The 21307-nt window shown below is 39.3% G+C and overlaps 1 protein-coding gene across 5 annotated transcripts in view; it reads left to right on the plus strand.

The window, feature by feature from the left end:
- LOC100379016 (uncharacterized) overlaps nucleotides 1-9789 on the plus strand; it is a 75105-nt gene extending 65316 nt beyond the window's left edge. For all 5 annotated transcript variants that reach the window (XM_085503493.1, XM_085503494.1, XM_085503497.1 and 2 more), the window contains 2 exons: nucleotides 4783-5081; nucleotides 6272-9789. In XM_085503493.1, the coding sequence (XP_085359619.1) occupies nucleotides 4783-5081; nucleotides 6272-6346 (374 nt within the window). In that variant the 3' untranslated portion in view covers nucleotides 6347-9789. The remainder of the gene's footprint in view (nucleotides 1-4782; nucleotides 5082-6271) is intronic.
- Nucleotides 9790-21307: the final 11518 nt, after the last annotated feature.

The following is a 21307-nucleotide window of genomic DNA, read 5'->3' on the forward strand; positions in this document are numbered from 1 at the left end:
AGACTTGCCATGTAGAGTCAGCAGACTTGCCATGTAGAGTCAGCAGACCTGCCATGTAGTCAGCAGACCTGCCGTGTAGAGTCAGCAGACCTGCCGTGTAGAGTCAGCAGACCTGCCATGTATAGTCAGCAGACTTGCCATGTAGAGTCAGCAGACTTGCCATGTAGAGTCAGCAGACTTGCCATGTAGAGTCAGCAGACTTGCCATGTAGAGTCAGCAGACTTGCCATGTAGAGTCAGCAGACTTGCCGTGTAAAGTCAGCAGACTTGTTGTGTAGAGTCAGCAGACCTGCCATGTAGAGTCAACAGACTTGCCATGTAGAGTCAGCAGACCTGCCATGTAGAGTCAGCAGACCTGATGTGTAGAGTCAGCAGACCTGCTATGCAGAGTCAGCAGACCTGCTATGCAGAGTCAGCAGACCTGATGTGTAGATTCAGCAGACCTGATGTGTAGCCAGCAGACCTGATGTGTAGAGTCAGCAGACCTGATGTGTAGAGTCAGCAGACCTTATGTGTAGAGTCAGCAGACCTGCTGTGTAGATTCAGCAGACCTGATGTGTAGAGTCAGCAGACCTGATGTGTAGAGTCAGCAGACCTGCCATGTAGAGTCAGCAGACCTGCCCTGTAGAGTCAGCAGACCTGATGTGTAGTCAGCAGACTTGCCGTGTAAAGTCAGCAGACTTGTTGTGTAGAGTCAGCAGACCTGCCATGTAGAGTCAGCAGACCTGATGTGTAGAGTCAGCAGACCTGATGTGTAGAGTCAGCAGACCTATGTAGAGTCAGCAGACCTGCTATGTAGAGTCAGCAGACCTGCTGTGTATAGTCAGCACACCTGCTATGTAGGGTCAGCAGACCTGTTGTGTAGAGCAGCAGACCTGCTATGTAGAGTCAGCAGACCTGTTGTGTAGAGCAGCAGACCTGCCATGTAGAGTCAGCAGATCTGCCGTGTAGAGTCAGCAGATCTGCCGTGTAGAGTCAGCAGACCTGCCATGTAGAGTCAGCAGACCTGCCATGTATAGTCAGCAGACCTGCCGTGTAGAGTCAGCAGACCTGCCATGTAGAGTCAGCAGACCTGATGTGTAGAGTCAGCAAACCTGCCATGTATAGTCGGCAGACCTGCTATGTAGAGTCAGCAGACCTGCTATGCAGAGTCAGCAGACCTTCTGTGTATAGTCAGCAGACCTTATGTGTAGAGTCAGCAAACCTGCTATGTAGAGTCAGCAGACCTGCTATGCAGACCTTCTGTGTATAGTCAGCAGACCTGCTATGCAGAGTCAGCAGACCTGATGTGTAGAGTTAGCAGACCTGCTATGCAGAGTCAGCAGACCTGATGTGTAGAGTCAGCAGACCTGATGTGTAGAGTCAGCAGACCTGATGTGTAGAGTCAGCAGACCTGATGTGTAGAGTCAGCAGACCTGATGTGTAGAGTCAGCAGACCTGATGTGTAGAGTCAGCAGACCTGATGTGTAGAGTCAGCAGACATGATGTGTAGTCAGCAGACTTGCCATGTAGAGTCAGCAGACTTGCCATGTAGAGTCAGCAGACTTGCCATGTGTAGTCAGCAGACTTGCCATGTAGAGTCAGCAGACTTGCCATGTAGAGTCAGCAGACTTGCCATGTAGAGTCAGCAGACTTGCCATGTAGAGTCAGCAGACTCGCCATGTAGAGTCAGCAGACTTGCCGTGTAAAGTCAGCAGACTTGCCGTGTAGAGTCAGCAGACTTGCCGTGTAGAGTCAGCAGACCTGCCATGTAGAGTCAGCAGACTTGCCATGTAGAGTCAGCAGACTTGCTATGTAGAGTCAGCAGACCTGCTGTGTATAGTCAGCACACCTGCTATGTAGAGTCAGCAGACCTGGTGTGTAGTCAACGGACCTGCCATGTAGAGTCAGCAGACCTGGTGTGTAGTCAACAGACCTGCCATGTAGAGTCAGCAGACCTGCCGTGTAGAGTCAGCATACCTGCCGTGTAGAGTCAGCAGACCTGCTATGTAGAGTCAGCACACCTGTTGTGTAGAGTCAGCAGACCTGCTATGTAGAGTCAGCAGACCCGCTGTGTAGTCAGCAGACCTGCCGTGTAGAGTCAGCAGACCTGCTATGCAGAGTCAGCAGACCTGCTGTGCAGAGTCAGCAGACCTGATGTGTAGAGTCAGCAGACCTGATGTGTAGAGTCAGCAGACCTGATGTGTAGAGTCAGCAGACCTGATGTGTAGAGTCAGCAGACCTGATGTGTAGAGTCAGCAGACCTGCCCTGTAGAGTCAGCAGACCTGATGTGTAGTCAGCAGACTTGCCATGTAGAGTCAGCAGACTTGCCGTGTAGAGTCAGCAGACCTGCCGTGTAGAGTCAGCAGACCTGCCGTGTAGTCAGCAGACCTGCCATGTAGAGTCAGCAGACCTGCCATGTAGAGTCAGCAGACTTGCCATGTAGAGTCAGCAGACTTGCCATGTAGAGTCAGCAGACTTGTTGTGTAGAGTCAGCAGACTTGTTGTGTAGAGTCAGCAGACTTGCCATGTAGAGTCAGCAGACTTGCCATGTAGAGTCAGCAGACTTGCCATGTAGAGTCAGCAGACCTGCCATGTAGAGTCAGCAGACCTGATGTGTAGAGTCAGCAGACCTGATGTGTAGAGTCAGCAGACCTGCTATGCAGAGTCAGCAGACCTGATGTGTAGATTCAGCAGACCTGATGTCTAGAGTCAGCAGACCTGATGTGTAGAGTCAGCAGACCTGATGTGTAGAGTCAGCAGACCTGCTATGCAGAGTCAACAGACCTGATGTGTAGAGTCAGCAGACCTGATGTGTAGAGTCAGCAGACCTGATGTGTAGAGTCAGCAGACCTGATGTGTAGAGTCAGCAGACCTGCCCTGTAGAGTCAGCAGACCTGCCCTGTAGAGTCAGCAGACCTGCCCTGTAGAGTCAGCAGACCTGCCCTGTAGAGTCAGCAGACCTGATGTGTAGTCAGCAGACCTGCTGTGTATAGTCAGCACACCTGCTATGTAGGGTCAGCAGACCTGTTGTGTAGAGCAGCAGACCTGCTATGTAGAGTCAGCAGACCTGTTGTGTAGAGCAGCAGACCTGCCATGTAGAATCAGCAGACCTTCCCTGTAGAGTCAGCAGACCTGGTGTGTAGTCAACAGACCTGCCATGTAGAGTCAGCAGACCTGCCGTGTAGAGTCAGCAGACCTGTCGTGTAGAGTCAGCAGACCTGCCGTGTAGAGTCAGCAGACCTGCCGTGTAGAGTCAGCAGACCTGCCATGTAGAGTCAGCAGACCTGCCATGTATAGTCAGCAGACCTGCCGTGTAGAGTCAGCAGACCTGATGTGTAGAGTCAGCAAACCTGCCATGTATAGTCGGCAGACCTGCTATGTAGAGTCAGCAGACCTGCTATGCAGTCAGCAGACCTTCTGTGTATAGTCAGCTGACCTGATGTGTAGAGTCAGCAAACCTGCTATGTAGAGTCAGCAGACCTGCTATGCAGACCTTCTGTGTATAGTCAGCAGACCTGCTATGCAGAGTCAGCAGACCTGCTATGCAGGGTCAGCAGACCTGCTATGCAGACCTTCTGTGTATAGTCAGCAGACCTGCTATGCAGAGTCAGCAGACCTGATGTGTAGAGTCAGCAGACCTGCTATGCAGACCTTCTGTGTATAGTCAGCAGACCTGCTATGCAGAGTCAGCAGACCTGATGTGTAGAGTTAGCAGACCTGCTATGCAGAGTCAGCAGACCTGATGTGTAGATTCAGCAGACCTGATGTGTAGAGTCAGCAGACCTGATGTGTAGAGTCAGCAGACCTGATGTGTAGTCAGCAGACTTGCCATGTAGAGTCAGCAGACTTGCCATGTAGAGTCAGCAGACTTGCCATGTAGAGTCAGCAGACTTGCCATCTAGAGTCAGCAGACTTGCCATCTAGAGTCAGCAGACTTGCCATGTAGAGTCAGCAGACTTGCCGTGTAAAGTCAGCAGACTTGTTGTGTAGAGTCAGCAGACTTGCCATGTAGAGTCAGCAGACCTGCCATGTAGAGTCAGCAGACTTGCCATGTAGAGTCAGCAGACTTGCTATGTAGAGTCAGCAGACCTGCTGTGTATAGTCAGCACACCTGCTATGTAGAGTCAGCAGACCTGGTGTGTAGTCAACGGACCTGCCATGTAGAGTCAGCAGACCTGGTGTGTAGTCAACAGACCTGCCGTGTAGAGTCAGCAGACCTGCCGTGTAGAGTCAGCAGATCTGCTATGTAGAGTCAGCAGACCTGCCATGTAGAGTCAGCAGACCTGGCATGTAGAGTCAGCAGACCTGCCGTGTAGAGTCAGCAGACCTACCATGTAGAGTCAGCAGACCTGCCGTGTAGAGTCAGCAGACCTGCCGTGTAGAGTCAGCAGACCTGCCGTGTAGAGTTAGCAGACCTGCTGTGTAGTCAGCAGACCTGACGTGTAGTCAGCAGACTTGCCATTTAGAGTCAGCAGACTTGCCATTTAGAGTCAGCAGACCTGCCGTGTAGAGTCAGCAGACTTGCCGTGTAGTCAGCAGACCTGCCGTGTAGAGTCAGCAGACCTGCCGTGTAGAGTCAGCAGACCTGCCGTGTAGAGTCAGCAGACCTGCCGTGTAGAGTCAGCAGACCAGCTATGCATCGCCTGAATATATACATAATCACATAAAACATCTGTCAACAGCAATGCATGTACATTCTCCTTATTTGGAAGTATTGCCTAGAGTCAAAGTATAAAATATCATACAAGAAAATACAACATAGATTACAAGATTTAGTTAATTTTATGATGTTGCCCTTAGATACCAAAAGTGAACCAGCATCGCCACCACATACAGAGACTGTGATTGAACGTGAAATCCGTATACAGCAAGAAAGAGAAGATTCATTAAGAAAACAGAGAGAGTCAATAAAAGTAGGAAAGCCGACAGTTCATCTTGTTCATACAAAGCCGACGACCAATCCAGTACATAGTGAGCCAGTGAAATCTACTCCATCAAATCAAAACTCACTCTCTGGTTATGGAAAGTACATGAACAGCACATCTTCAACAAAAATAACGACAAAAGAAACCTCAACAGAACTAGACACAGAACATAATGTGAGTTGACATTGAGATGCATGTAATTATTATCAATATTTCTATGAAGATTATGAACAAATCACACCCTGTGACCAAATCCTGACAAGGTGGCAATAAGGCATTCAAATTGGGAGATGGCGCCCTCAGAGGCAAATGTTGAAACTATGAATTTGATTATAAAAATAAAAATACTAAAACTGGATAAATTTAAATATGCTTTAATTAACATTGTCAATGTATTATATGTTTATTTCATCAGAAAAAAAATGAAAATACAAGTAATTAAATAGATAAAATAAAAATCTGATGAGGACTGTGAAAATAGTTCAACTGAACTAGTCTAGTCCACAGCCCTGCCATGCTAGTAAACTTATGTGCATAGAAATTATGTATAATTTTAAATCTATATTAGGAAACAAAATAGATGAAAAATACAATCAATAACTATTTATCAAAAAAAAAATTAATAAATAATCAAGCAACCAGTTGATATAATAATTAACCTGTTATGAAACAATTAAATGAATCAAACTGCTAATCAAACAAAAATAAGAAATATAAATAATGAATTGGTAGGGAAAAAAACAATAAACCAAATCTTCCAAGGAACTAACAAATATGCCCTGGTTAGCAAATATAACACAAAGAAAATAAAGTAACTAAAATACTACCGGTAATAATAGTCAAGAAAGATGGATATGCCAGTTAACTACTTATGAGATGGGTCTTTAAATCTGATTTAAATTGATTTCTATTATTTGAACTTTTTAAATAAAACTGTGAGGGAGTTCCAATGTGTAACAGCTGCATATTTAAAATTATGCTGGGAAATGGACAAATGTAATTTCGGAATTGACAGGTTTCCTTCAGTTGTTGCTTTAGTAGGGTAGCTATGTGACGGATTGCTTGCATAATACCTAAGACTATGGGCAAAACGGTCGTGTTCGAGGTCAAAAATAAATAAACATGTTTGAAGTTTGCAGAGTTTGTGAATATCAAGAATTCCAAGTTGGCGAAATGTGTTTAATTACTTTTCTTCATCATTTGAGAAAATATGTCTGACTAGTGACCTTTTCATTGATTTACTATTAAACAAAAATGAGAGCAGAAAAGGGCCAATAGAAATTCTTTCAATGGTAATCGGCTTTGGTCTTTATCCAGTCACAGACAGTTAATCACATATACATTGTTATGTTATTATTTTTCAGGCTGGGAAAAGTTTGACGAAACCAATGAAAAGAAGAAGTCTCCTGGCAGCACAGTGGGAAGACAAGTTTAAATAGTCAAACTATCATGAAATGCTTCTTGATTGGAGTTCAACACACTTCTCCTGTCTTGGAGACAACATTTGACTCACTCTGAAAATCTAATGACTCATAATTTACAATTGATTGTTCTCTTGTGTTAGACTTTATCACTGACGTATAGTGGGCCGAATCAGTGTGCTGGGCCATATCTGTGTGCTGGGCCATATCAGTGTGCTGGGCCATGTCCGTGTGCTGGGCCATATCCGTGTGCTGGGCCATATCACTGATATATTGTGGGCCATATTACTGTGCTGGTCCATAGTGCTGCACTAATCCATAATATTGTGTTGACCACAGCACTGTGCTGGTAAATATCATAATATTAGAGTCCAGTATAAATGATGTGATTTATGTCAGCAGTAGTTACGCTCCTTCCCTCAAATAAAAGAAGCATCAAAGTTTTATATTAAATATTATTATGTATAAAGTAGGAAGATTTTGTTTGTCATATCATAGAAGATATTTCAGTTTGGATGACCATTGATAGTGTACACTATCTGATTAGTGCCTTAAAATCATGTCAAAATTCATACATGTATTAAGCTTTAATTTTTTAGATATCACTTTAGTATTAACTGTGCCCTCAGTGGTCATATTTAGAATTTTGTTTTGTTTATAATTTTAAATTTAGATTGAAAAAAATGTCTATGTTGAGTTTTTCAATTTTCCATTCAGTATATTAATATTAAATTTGAATACCACTTATAATAGACTTGCTCTTCACAGAATGTCTTCAGTTTTTGTAGAATGACCACAGATTGTAAAATATGTCAGAAATGTTGAAAATAATGTTTGTTTCATTATACACATTTTAATGTCTCATTTCAGTGTTATTTTATGTTTTTATTTTCAAAGAGCATAATGATATAAAAAAGGGGTGGGACATTCAACCACATCGCCATGGCAGCAGTCATAATGCAATACTATGTTCTGTGATGAATGTGATCCCACAACCATACTGATGATTTTGATATCAAGCCATTACATTATATAATATATTTGGCTTTAAAATTATTTCTTGTTTACAACTTTGAATTGTATATTAATTATTATTTATGAACACTTTAAATATGATAATTGATATGAAATACTACCCAATCAGAGAACAGTTACCTTTAAGTATTAACCAATCAGGACAGTGTATTTTGAAATATATTGCAGATAATAAATTGAAAGAATTTAAAGATATCTGATTGGATGACCGGTAGCTTGAACAACATCCAGTTAGAAAGGAGAACATAAATAATATGTTATTTCTTTTAAAACATTTTTTTCCTTTGCAAAACATAGTCATGGTTTATAGATTCCTGATTTTAAACTTCTTCAAATCACACACAATGTTTTCATAGACTACTTTCAATTCGGATACAGAATATGTATTATTATTTTCATTATATCATATAGCAGAACAATCAACTCAAATTTAATCAACCAATCATATCTTTACATTGTATTGACCAATCATATTTGCTCTCTCAAAATGGTTCAAATTGACATCTGTAGCTTTACTTTATATCCAATATCACAATCATCTTCCTGCCATTATTGCTTGTATTTATAGAAATTACATTACAGTTTTTCATGTAGTCTCAACACACTGGAATTCTTTCCATTGGTTCAAGAATATACCACTACTATTATTAGTAAGCCTCGGCTCTCAATGCTAAAATGTTTTCCACAATTTTAAAATCAGTCAAATATAAATTGAACATTTCTAAAAAACTTAGAAGATAGTTTATTTATTGGGTTGCACATGCATATATATGTATATTAAGGTTGTTATGGTGATCCATGCATGTAATTGATGTGTATTATAATTTTTCTGCTGTTAATAGGAAATCACCAAAGATAAACGTTTTTGTATATCTAGACTGTATTGAGTATCACAGGAGTTAGTGCCTTAAATTTTTCATGACTATTTTTTCTGTATATTTTTGCTTGTGGATTTTTTGGTGTAGGTTCTCTTCAAAGATATGTACTTCATTAACCATTTTAAAACCATAAAATACAAAAATGTGAATAAGACTTAATTCAAGAGACTGACTGGTCTGAGTGTAAGTTGTGTAAAACACACTATTTTGAATGTTTTTTGAGGAAAATGCAAATATTGATTACACTGTTTATCAACATTTCTGTGAATGTACATTTCACCATTATTTCAATTTATTTTTCTTTCACTCAAAACACATATTTGGGGTTTGCTATGCCAGGAATGTAACTACATCAGGTGTAATGGTAAACAGGTTTACATCACGGAGTTCCATGTGAGGCAGATGTCTACATGGTAAGTTTAGATCATGGATCTCCATGTGAGGCAGGTGTCTACATGGTAAGCTTAAATCACAGAGTTACATGTGAGGCAGATGTCTACATGGTAAGTTTAGATCATGGATCTCCATGTGAGGCAGGTGTCTACATGGTAAGCTTAAATCACAGAGTTACATGTGAGGCAGATGTCTACATGGTAAGTTTAGATCATGGAGCTCCATGTGAGGCAGGTGCCTACATGGTAAGCTTAGGTCATAGAGCTCCATGTGAGGCAGATGTCTACATGGTAAGCTTAAATCACAGAGTTACATGTGAGGCAGATGTCTACATGGTAAGCTTAGATCATGGAGCTCCATGTGAGACAGATGTCTACATGGTAAGCTTAGATCACGGAGCTCCATGTGAGGCAGATGTCTACATGGTAAGCTTAGATCATGGAGCTCCATGTGAGACAGATGTCTACATGGTAAGCTTAGATCACGGAGTTCCATGTGAGACAGATGTCTACATGGTAAGCTTAGATCACGGAGCTCCATGTGAGACAGATGTCTACATGGTAAGCTTGGATCACGGAGCTCCATGTGAGGCAGATGTCTACATGGTAAGCTTAGATCATGGAGCTCCATGTGAGGCAGATGTCTACATGGTAAGCTTAGATCATGAAGTTCTAAAGCACACATTTCTCTGTTGGATGGGATCAAAGTCTTTCCCTAATGGGGATGCAATACATTTCGTCTATAAGCTGGGACATGCTAAGCTGATAAGGTATTCAGAATTGAAATCTGTTTATTTCCAGTCTTTTTGTCAACAGTACAAGAATTCCTGTAATGATTTATTGTAAACAGTACTGAATTTTTCCATCGCTAGTACACTCATCTGATGTTGAATACACAATTTAGTGATACATATATTTCACATATGTATTCAGATAATGTATAAATGATACACATAAGTAAGTACCAACATTTTCAGTTTTTCACTGGTAATACTACCGGTACTATCATTATTATAGTGGAAAAGTTTCTCTTGCCTTTCCAATTTAACAACATGAATGCACCCTGTGTGGATGGAACAATGAATAGACTGTGAGGGTGCATCATATTGCATGCAGTAATCAATACAGATAATAAAAAAACCTTGATTTACACATAGACTGTTTTTGTGGTAATTTATTTTTCAACAGAAGTCGTGTGACAGTAAGTTATGAGCAATCTGTTGTAGGTATAGACTCAAATGTTATAGTTAGTATTACTTAGGGGTCCAAGCCATTTTAGGGCTGGACCCCTTTTGTTGTCGCTGGAATTTGTTTTTCATCTTCTTTCCGCCGCTCGTTTGAGAAAATGGCTGATCAGAATGTTTTCAAACTTGCTGTGCTGATTGGTGGTGATGTGAAATTGTGCACCAAACTTTCTAAATTTGTATTGGTCAACTGTCATGGTCGCTATCGAGGGTCAAAATTTGACCAGAGGTGGGGGTGTAATCACCCATTTCTGAGGGCTTTCTTTAGGGCTTTCAATTTTTTTACTGTATATAGTACTGCCTAAGTGTAATGAATATCGCCAATGAAAACTTTTGCAGCCACATGACTTTTTAGTTCTGCTGTCGACTTTGTCGAGCGGAGCTTATCATATGAGTGATTGTCCGTTGTCGTCCGTCGTCTGTGTCAATGTTTTACTTTTTCGACTTCTTCTTCAATTGTTCAATTGTCTTATTTATAACCAATATTTTTGTCATTTTTGGTCAAAAATGCTATTTTCGACTTCTCCTTGAAAACCGCTAGCCCAAATGCTTTGATACTTAGTATGTGGGTACCTTGGGTAGACCTCTCTCAGATTTGTTCATTTCGTGATGATATCTTCATTTCTCTAGTTTTGGTGAATATTTTTGGTAAAAAATTATATTTTCGACTTCTCCTTGAAAAGTGCTAGTCTGATTGCTTTGATATTGTATATCTAGGTACTACATGCGGACCTCTCTCAGATTTGTTCATTTCGTGATGATATCTTTAATTCTCTAATTTGGATGAATATTTTAGTCATTTTTGATGACAAGTTTTATTAAAAACCAGTGAAAATAAATGATTTATAAAGTAAACAAAGCCAAAACTGAAACAAACTTAGTTGATAAAACAAAATGATCCATGTACATCTAAGGTCAAAAGTGTCAGAAATGTCACATAGTAATAATGTTTCTATGACTACTGTTATATCAATTTCAATAAACTTTTAGCCTACACAAGTAACTACAAAAACATCTAACAAAACTCATTGCTTGTTTATGATATGTACGATACAAAACTGTCATCATGCAAGTTTGTTTTTCTCAGTTTGAAACACAACATCATTTGAAGAACAGAGGTTTTGGATTAGTTTACATGAGAAAAAATATCTGGTTACATGCAATTAATTATTGAGATATTTGTATTGTTACATTGAAATGTACATATAGCAAAAGGGCATCAACATTAGGTGTAAAAATAAGTGTCATAACTTTTGACAAAATGGAACTTGCAATGTCATGCACCAGAAATTCTGACACCTTGGGTCTGTCATTTGTCGTATCGTATATATACATTGAACAAATCTGTCAACTCTGATTCAAATTATTAAACTAATTCCCTGAGCTCATAATCTAAAACATATGCATGTTCTATTGTGGAATTCTTTTAGTCATCCCATTTTATAGTTTATATGCATGTTCTTACATTCTACCTATACTTTTAAACATTTACTTCTATGCTATCAATGATGAGACATTGCTCAAAACGTCAAGATATTTTTAATAGTTACTTAGGACAACGACTACCAAATATTTTCTACTCCATCATATTTATTGGTCCAAGAAGCAATTATTTACTTACTGCCTTCTGATTGGTCTAACTGTTGAGGTTGAGTAGCCAATCAGACACAATCTTGTAAGTAGCCAATCAGACACAATCATGTATGCAGCCAATCAGACACAATCATGTATGCAGCCAATCAGACACAATCATGTAAGTAGCCAATCAGACACAATCATGTTAGTAGCCAAGTAGACACAATCTTGTAAGTCGCCGATCAGACACAATCTTGAAAGTAGCCAATAAGACACAATCATGTAAGTAGCCAATCAGACACAATCATGTAAGTAGCCAATCAGACACAATCTTGTAAGTAGCCAATCAGACACAATCATGTTAGCAGCCAATCAGACACAATCATGTATGCAGCCAATCAGACACAATCATGTAAGTAGCCAATTAGACACAATCTTGTAAGTAGCCAATCAGACACAATCATGTTAGTAGCCAAGTAGACACAATCTTGTAAGTCGCCGATCAGACACAATCTTGAAAGTAGCCAATAAGACACAATCATATAAGTAGCCAATCAGACACAATCATGTAAGTAGCCAATTAGACACAATCTTGTAAGTAGCCAATCAGACACAATCATGTTAGTAGCCAAGTAGACACAATCTTGTAAGTCGCCGATCAGACACAATCTTGAAAGTAGCCAATAAGACACAATCATATAAGTAGCCAATCAGACACAATCATGTAAGTAGCCAATTAGACACAATCTTGTAAGTAGCCAATCAGACACAATCATGTTAGTAGCCAAGTAGACACAATCTTGTAAGTAGCCAATCAGACACAATCATGTTAGTAGCCAAGTAGACACAATCTTGTAAGTCGCCGATCAGACACAATCTTGAAAGTAGCCAATAAGACACAATCATGTAAGTAGCCAATCAGACACAATCATGTAAGTAGCCAATCAGACACAATCTTGTAAGTAGCCAATCAGACACAATCATGTATGCAGCCAATCAGACACAATCATGTATGCAGCCAATCAGACACAATCATGTAAGTAGCCAATTAGACACAATCTTGTAAGTAGCCAATCAGACACAATCATGTTAGTAGCCAAGTAGACACAATCTTGTAAGTCGCCGATCAGACACAATCTTGAAAGTAGCCAATAAGACACAATCATGTAAGTAGCCAATCAGACACAATCATGTAAGTAGCCAATCAGACACAATCTTGTAAGTAGCCAATCAGACACAATCATGTATGCAGCCAATCAGACACAATCATGTATGCAGCCAATCAGACACAATCATGTAAGTAGCCAATTAGACACAATCTTGTAAGTAGCCAATCAGACACAATCATGTTAGTAGCCAAGTAGGCACAATCTTGTAAGTCGCCGATCAGACACAATCTTGAAAGTAGCCAATAAGACACAATCATGTAAGTAGCCAATCAGACACAATCATGTAAGTAGCCAATCAGACACAATCTTGAAAGTAGCCAATCAGACACAATCTTGAAAGTAGCCAGACACACACAATCATGTATGTAGCCAATCAGACACAATCATATAAGTAGCCAATCAGACACAAGCATGTAAGTAGCCAATCAGGCGCAATCATGTAAGTAACCAATCGGACACAATCATGTAAGTAGCCAATCAGACACAATCTTGAAAGTAGCCAATCAGACACAATCATTTAAGTAGCCAATCAGACACAATCTTGAAAGTAGCCAATCAGACACAATCTTGAAAGTAGCCAATCAGAGACAATCTTGAAAGTAGCCAATCAGACACAATCATGTAAGTAGCCAATCAGACACAATCTTGAAAGTAGCCAATCAGACACAATCTTGAAAGTAGCCAGACACACAATCATGTATGTAGCCAATCAGACACAATCATATAAGTAGCCAATCAGACACAATCAAGTAAGTAGCCAATCAGGCGCAATCATGTAAGTAACCAATCGGACACAATCATGTAAGTAGCCAATCAGACACAATCTTGAAAGTAGCCAATCAGACACAATCATTTAAGTAGCCAATCAGGCGCAATCATGTAAGTAGCCAATCAGACACAATCATGTAAGTAGCCAATCAGACACAATCTTGAAAGTAGCCAATCAGCGACAATCTTGAAAGTAGCCAATCAGACACAATCATGTAAGTAGCCAATCAGACACAATCGTGTAAGTAGCCAATCAGACACAATCTTGTAAGTAGCCAATCAGACACAATCGTGTAAGTAGCCAATCAGACACAATCATGTAAGTAGCCAATCAGACACAATCGTGTAAGTAGCCAATCAGACACAATCTTGTAAGTATCTTGTAGGATTGACTCTGCAGTTCTGATCATGTGATTTAAAGAGATTAAAAAAGAAACATTCCCAAACAGTGTATTCACCGATGTAGAATTTATAAACATACCAATGCCAAGCAACGAGCCCTGTGTCAAGACGACGTCTAATATAACAAGTAAATTGTACTCTCACTCCTATAAACATTTGACTTTCAGGAATTTATGGCAGATAACAGTGTATCAGTGGATAACAGGAAATAGTTTTGAGTTTATAATAATAATGTTGGCAGAAGTTTATAACAATTCTGCTGCAAAATGGAATTACTTTCACCTTGAAGTTTAGGAATGCATTGATCATGACATTTCAATTTATTATTTAACTTCAAACAAAAATATGATGCAATCTTTTCATTTTTAATCAGACTTTCCTAATTAGCATACTGGTAAGAAGACATATTTGGTCATTGCTATATATATATAAGGTAACAGCCAATCACAATCTTACACAAGTTGAATTTGAATAAACAACTTTTTTAACCTTTGCCAACTTCTGTATCCTTCCACAAAATAGTCCCAGTTAGATTCAAATAGTTTTCATAACAAATACCGTCCAAAATTCCACATTTTGGATCAGAATTCATAAATATGTCATACTCTGAATATTTAGTTCAAAATTGAGATTCAATTTGATGAAAATTATTAAAACTTTCCAAATATTTTCACAAATATTTTTCCAAGAAAAAAGTTCAGGATGTGAGAGGATTAATGACTTCAAACTCATCCACATACCACAAGACATCACATCTACTGCATACTAAGATATTTTCTCTCATGGTTATATTATTTTGGGCAGTACTTGTCTCATCACAGCACACAGATATTGAAAATCTACAAAGGGATTCTACTGGTCAATGTTCCTACATTCATTGTACCAAGGAAAGATGCAACAAGTGATTCATCTCTGAATAGATCAGATAATCAAATCTCAGACAGACTCGCCATATTGGAGCATAATTTACACCAGATACAAGCCGTTATGAACATACCATCAACTCAATTTGCCAACTATTCAATCATCTATCCACAAGGTAAAATTTATACACTGCCCACAGATCCCAGACACTGCCCCACAGATCCCAGACACTGCCCCCACAGATCCCAGACAATGCCCCAGACACTGCCCCACAGATCTCATACACTGACCCACAGATCCCAGACACTGGCCCACAGATTTTAGACACTGCCCCACAGATCCCAGACACTGCCCCACAGATCCACGTCACTGCCCACAGATCCAAGACACTGTCCCACAGATCCCAGACACTGCCCCACAGATCCAAGACACTGTCCCACAGATCCAAGACACTGTCCCACAGATCCCAGACACTGCCCCACAGATCTCATACACTGCCCACAGATCCCAGACACTGCCCCACAGATCCCAGACACTGCCCCACAGATCCCAGACACTGCCCCCACAGATCCCAGACAATGCCCCAGACACTGCCCCACAGATCTCATACACTGCCCCACAGATTCCAGACACTGCCCCACAGATCCCAGACACTGCCCCACAGATCCACGACACTGCCCACAGATTCCAGACACTGCCCCATAGATCCTGGACACTGCCCCACAGATCCCAGACACTGCCCCACAGATCTCATACACTGCCCCACAGATCCAAGACACTGCCCAAGGGGGCTTAGAATTTGCATACGCCATCTTGTTTACTGCATGTTTTCAAGCTCTATAAAAATTTCAGTACAAAAGAGTTTTGGGATATCTTTATGTTTGCTGTTCCAAACTGAGTAACTATCAAATATTCAAGTATACGCACTCCTTTGTCTCACTCCTTTGTCTCAATGTTTCAAAAATATTTAGACACTATTAATTTAAAACAAAAACATTGCATGTCCAGATTTAGAATTAGCAACCATCCATTAGCAATAGAGAAAGGTAGACATACTCAACCCAAAATACCCCTAGAAAATAGATTATGTATACATTGTTCAGAGAACAAAATGGAAAATGAGATGCATTTTTTCATGGAATGTCCAAAATATTATAATAACAGGCAAAAACTATTGAGAGATGTAATAATTCCAAACACAGCCCAAAACATTAATCAGAAATTGATATACCTGATGAGTTGCAATGACTCCTATTGTTAATTCTAAACATTGCTCACTCGTAATTGCAAGTACAACTTATACAACTTGTGATAAATATCAAAATATGGTCAAATTGGTGAATAATTAAAATAGACAAGATGAAGCATTATAAACATTGAGCAAACAGTAAAAAAGAGCATTAACAATGACATGCATTGCAGTATCTAATATATAACTAAAAAATGTGAAATACACTCAAGACCAACTAGAAAAGACCAGGAAATAATTTCAGAATATCTGTTGATATTAGGAAAACTTAAATGTTTGTGTGTAAGAAAGCTCTATGACGACGGTTCTACCGTAATACTTTAACTCGTGTTTATATTTCAGACTGTCACCATGCCTACCTACATCTTAAACAGCAGTTCACTGATAGAGGGCGTATATCTGATACAACCTGAAGACTACCCAGAACCCTTTGCAGTGTACTGTCAGGTGACTGATACTGGAGCGTGGACAGTTATACAGAGAAGACAAGATGACACTGTAGAATTCTATAACCAATGGCAGGCGTATAAATGGGGGTTTGGTTAACTAACTGGTAACCACTGATTAGGAAATGAGAAAATATTTTATATTTAGAGAAGTGGTGTGTATAAATTAAGAGTTGATTTAGGGGACTGGGCGGGTAATACCAAATATGCAGAGTATGATTTTATGCAGATTGGTAACAAAGAGTCCGAATATACGCTGTCAATCGGTGAATATTCGGGTACTGCTGGGGATTCTGAGTTATCACGATGGTATGAAATTTAGCACAAAGGATCAAGATAATGATTTATACTCAGGTTGTTGTGCATGTGCTTCACATACAGATCCGAAGGCCGTGGTGGCTGGTGGTATAACAATTGTTGGAATGCTAATTTAAATGGTCCATACATCAATTCTAATGGTAAATTAATTGCCCATGGCTATTTAATTGCCTGGTACTATTGGCATGGAAATTACTATCCACTTAAGAACACCACAATGAAAGTACAAAGAGTACATCAGTGTTGGGATTAATACATACTCGACAATGAATCTGTATACTTGATTTATAAAGTTCTGAAATACTGTAAAATCTGTATTAGAAGCCATAGCTTCTTTTAAAATGGTACAATGCAACATATCTACACAGAATGGGTGCGGCTTACATACAGATTTTACGGTAGTGGGGTTTGTTTCCTTAACCATACCTACCAGAAAATCTGTGGAAATAATAAATTTCATTTATTACTCGTTAGGCTTAATTACAGCCCTAGACAGAAACTATTAGAAAGGGAACACCCTAGGATGATATCATGGCGGTCCGCATACGTGGTTGGCCCGCATACGTGGTTGGCCCGCATACGTGGTTGGTCCGTATACGTGGTTGGTCCGCATACGTGGTTGGTCCGCATACGTGGTTGGTCGGCATACGTGGTTGGTCCGCATACGTGGTTGGTCCGCATACGTGGTTGGTCCGCATACGTGGTTGGTCCGTATACGTGGTTGGTCCGCATACGTGGTTGGTCCGCATACGTGGTTGGTCCGCATACGTGGTTGGCCCGCATACGTGGTTGGTCCGCATACGTGGTTGGTCCGCATAAGTGGTTGGTCCGCATACGTGGTTGGTCCGTATACGTGGTTGGTCCGCATACGTGGTTGGCCCGCATACGTGGTTGGTCCGCATACGTGGTTGGCCCGCATACGTGGTTGGCCGTGTCTCTTGACCTCTGGTAGGTGATGTAGGAGACAAGACTTGGTACTGTAAAGTCAAATACAGGTATAATGTTTCAATAGAATAACAACCTTCAGAAATGAATAAGGAAGGTCAAAAAACAAGAATGTTTTAAAATGGATGATTTTGTTTAGTGTTTCGAGATATTTCGTGATATACAAATTCTTAGATGCTAACGTTGGCCCCTTGGGCTCTACCTTTTTATCTGGCAATATTCTGGTGAAACATTATTGCCCATCTTTATGTATATTTTATCATTTTTTGTTATTATAATTTTGAACCAGATGATATGATTTTTTATTGGCTGCGAGCCTTTATCAAAATTTTGAAAAAAATTAAAATTGTTGAAAAAGCTGATTTTGTCACTCAAAGTGTTAAATGCTTAATTTTGAAAATTAGAGAAGTCACTTTTTGTATTGTATAGTATTGAGTTCCGTGGTCACCATAGAAAGTTGCACGTTCTGGTGTAAAAACGTTCCAATTTCGGAAGTGGGGGTTGATTTCACTTCATATAACATGCAACAGCTCATAAGAATGCAAGGAACCAACGATCACGCAAGCTAGAAACCAACCCCCACCGCCACCCCTTGTCTATTGTGAATACATACCACTGATTGTTGTGATCACCATGACGAATAATAAAATCATATATCAAAGAAATTTCATTTTTGTAAAAACTGATGCAGTCTTTCTCTAAGTGTGAAGTAGCCGAAATAACTGTTGTGAAGGTTTGTCTTTGTATAATTTACATAATTATTTCTTAATCAATATTTTTCCTTGCTAGAATGATGCATTTTCTTTATCTGTGTAACTTCATGTAGCAATCCTAATAAATTAGATTTAAAGTTGACAATTGGTGATTTACCAATATTAGGGATTGTCAACAAGTCCATGTCGTAAAAAAATTTATTTTGTACATGTAGTTACATTTTATGTATACCATAGGGTCCATAGTATCCTTTTCTTACTGATTTGACTACATTATGTACTTAACGATTTCCAGTACTGTATTCTCCAGCATAATCATCGGGTTATTTGTAAGCATAAGATTGTCATGTGAATTTCGTTCATTAACTGAATACTGTGTAATGTCATGTATTCTGGAAAGTGTGAAAAATGGAATCTCATGAATTCATGTTACCTCAACTTGGAAACAGTGTGATTTTAGCATGTACAGTATATAGGGTATCTATTTTAAGTTTCTGCACTTGAAAAGAGGTATAATTTCACAAAATAAGTACATGTTTAGAGGCTTTTTTGAAAATCTATACTTCAGCATGGGTACCAGGTCTGACTTGGAGTATGTTGTCACAAAATGAACAAATCTGACAGAAGTCCACCTTATGTACCTACATATACAATATCAAAGCAATCAGACTAGCAGTTGTCAAGGAGAAGTCGGAAACATAATTTTTTACCGAAAATGACATAAAATATTCATTAAAATTAGAGTATTGAAGATGTTGTCACAAAATCAACAAATCTTACAGAAGTCCACCTGATGTACCTACATATACAATATCAAAGCAATCAGACTAGCAGTTGTCAAGGAGAAGTCGGAAACATAATTTTTTACCGAAAATGACATAAAATATTCATCAAAATTAGAGAATGAAGATATCATCACGAAATGAACAAATCTGAGAGAGGTCCACCCAAGGTACCTACATACCAAGTATCGAAGCATTTGGGCTAGCGGTTTACAAGAAGAAGTTGAAAATAGCATTTTTGACCAAAAATATTCGCTATAAATAAGTCAATTTAACATATCCACATGAAATGAATAAATCTGAGAGAGAACCACCCAAGGTACCTTCCTAGAAAGTTTCACAGCTATACAGTTTGTGGTTTTTAAGAAGAAGTCGAAAATGTAATGTTGTCGACGGCGGAGGACAATCAGTAATACTATAAGCTCCGCTCGACTTTGTCGACAACAGAGCTAACAAAGTGGGCTATCACCTTATATGGGTTGTCCAATTTTGTTGAACTATTTGTCCCTAGAATGAAAATTCAATTCAAAAACACAAAGCATTAAAGTGAAGTTGTACTCGTCAGATGTGTCTCACACCATGAAAATGCATTATCTGAGAGCTCTGAAAATATCCTTCCTTTACTGTCTTGTCTTGCTCCTCTTTTACTTTGTCAACTTTATTGACATATTAGATTAACAATACAAGTATTTAACGAGTAACAACATAAAATAAAACTGTTAAATACATCAATCACTTGGCTTACTAATGTTTGGAATTAGTGATATTTGACAAAACACTCTTCTCATGATGGCGAATCAATAAACAGATCTGCATAATGTGAAAATTATTCAGGTGAACATGATTGTACGATAGTACAATCCAACCATTCTAAGTACACCAAATAATGGACTGGTGAATCACTATGTAGCTATATAGTACACAGTCACTAGTCTAGAATCCAGCCATGCTGAGTACACCAAAGAATGGACAGGTGAATCACTATATAACTATGTAGTACACAGCCACTAGCATAGAATCCAGCCATTCTAAGTACACCAAAGAATGGACAGGTGAATTACTATATAACTATGTAGTACACAGTCACTATCCTGGAATCCCGGCATTCTGAGTATACCTAAGAATGGACTGGTAAATCACTATGTAACTACATAGTACACAGTCACGAGTCTAGAATCCAGCCATTCTAAGTACACCAAATAATGGACAGGTGAATTACTAGATAACTATGTAGTACACAGTCACTAGCCTGGAATCCAACCATTCTAAGTACACCAAAGAATGGACAGGTGAATCACTATGTAACTACATAGTACACAGTCACTAGTGTGGAATCCAGCCATTCTGAGTACACCAAATAATGGACAGGTGAATCACTATGTAACTACATAGTACACAGTCACTAGTCTAGAATCCAGCCATTCTAAGTACACCAAATAATGGACTGGTGAATCACTATGTAACTACATAGCACACAGTCACTAGTCTAGAATCCAGCCATTCTAAGTACACCAAATAATGGACTGGTGAATCACTATGTAACTACATAGCACACAGTCACTAGTCTAGAATCCAGCCATTCTAAGTACACCAAATAATGGACTGGTGAATCACTATGTAACTACATAGTACACAGTCACTAGTCTAGAATCCAGCAATTCTAAGTACACCAAAGAATGAACAGGTGAATCACTATATAACTACATAGTACACAATCACTTGTGTGGAATCCAGCCATTCTGAGTACATCCAAGAATGGCGACATAGTGACAGAATTATGATTAGCTTTCTCCATTACTATGGAAACAAGCCATGCATGGCACAGTCCCTGTTAGTTATCAAATTTAAGGTATATAGTTTTGTTTATAGTAATATAGCTGGAATATAACCATGTCAGGAATATGATTTTTTAACATTAAAATGATTGACATTTGTATCTGATCGTCAAAAAAGTACTTGTCCATATTGAGAGATATTGCTCTGGAACAGCATTCAAAATCAGCCATTTTGAATACATGTATATATATAACATGATGTATAACGAATATATAAAATTTGAATATAATCGGTCAAAGCATTTAAGAGATATGGCTCGAGTAGCCCAATCATTAAAACAAAATGGCCACCTGACAACCATTTTGAATCCGATCTGAAAAATAAAAGGATGTGCATCAGGAACCTGTAATGTCTAACATATGT

This window comes from Saccoglossus kowalevskii, chromosome 9, assembly GCF_978046115.1.
Source record: "Saccoglossus kowalevskii chromosome 9, keSacKowa6.1, whole genome shotgun sequence".
In the NCBI taxonomy this organism is placed as follows: domain Eukaryota; kingdom Metazoa; phylum Hemichordata; class Enteropneusta; family Harrimaniidae; genus Saccoglossus; species Saccoglossus kowalevskii.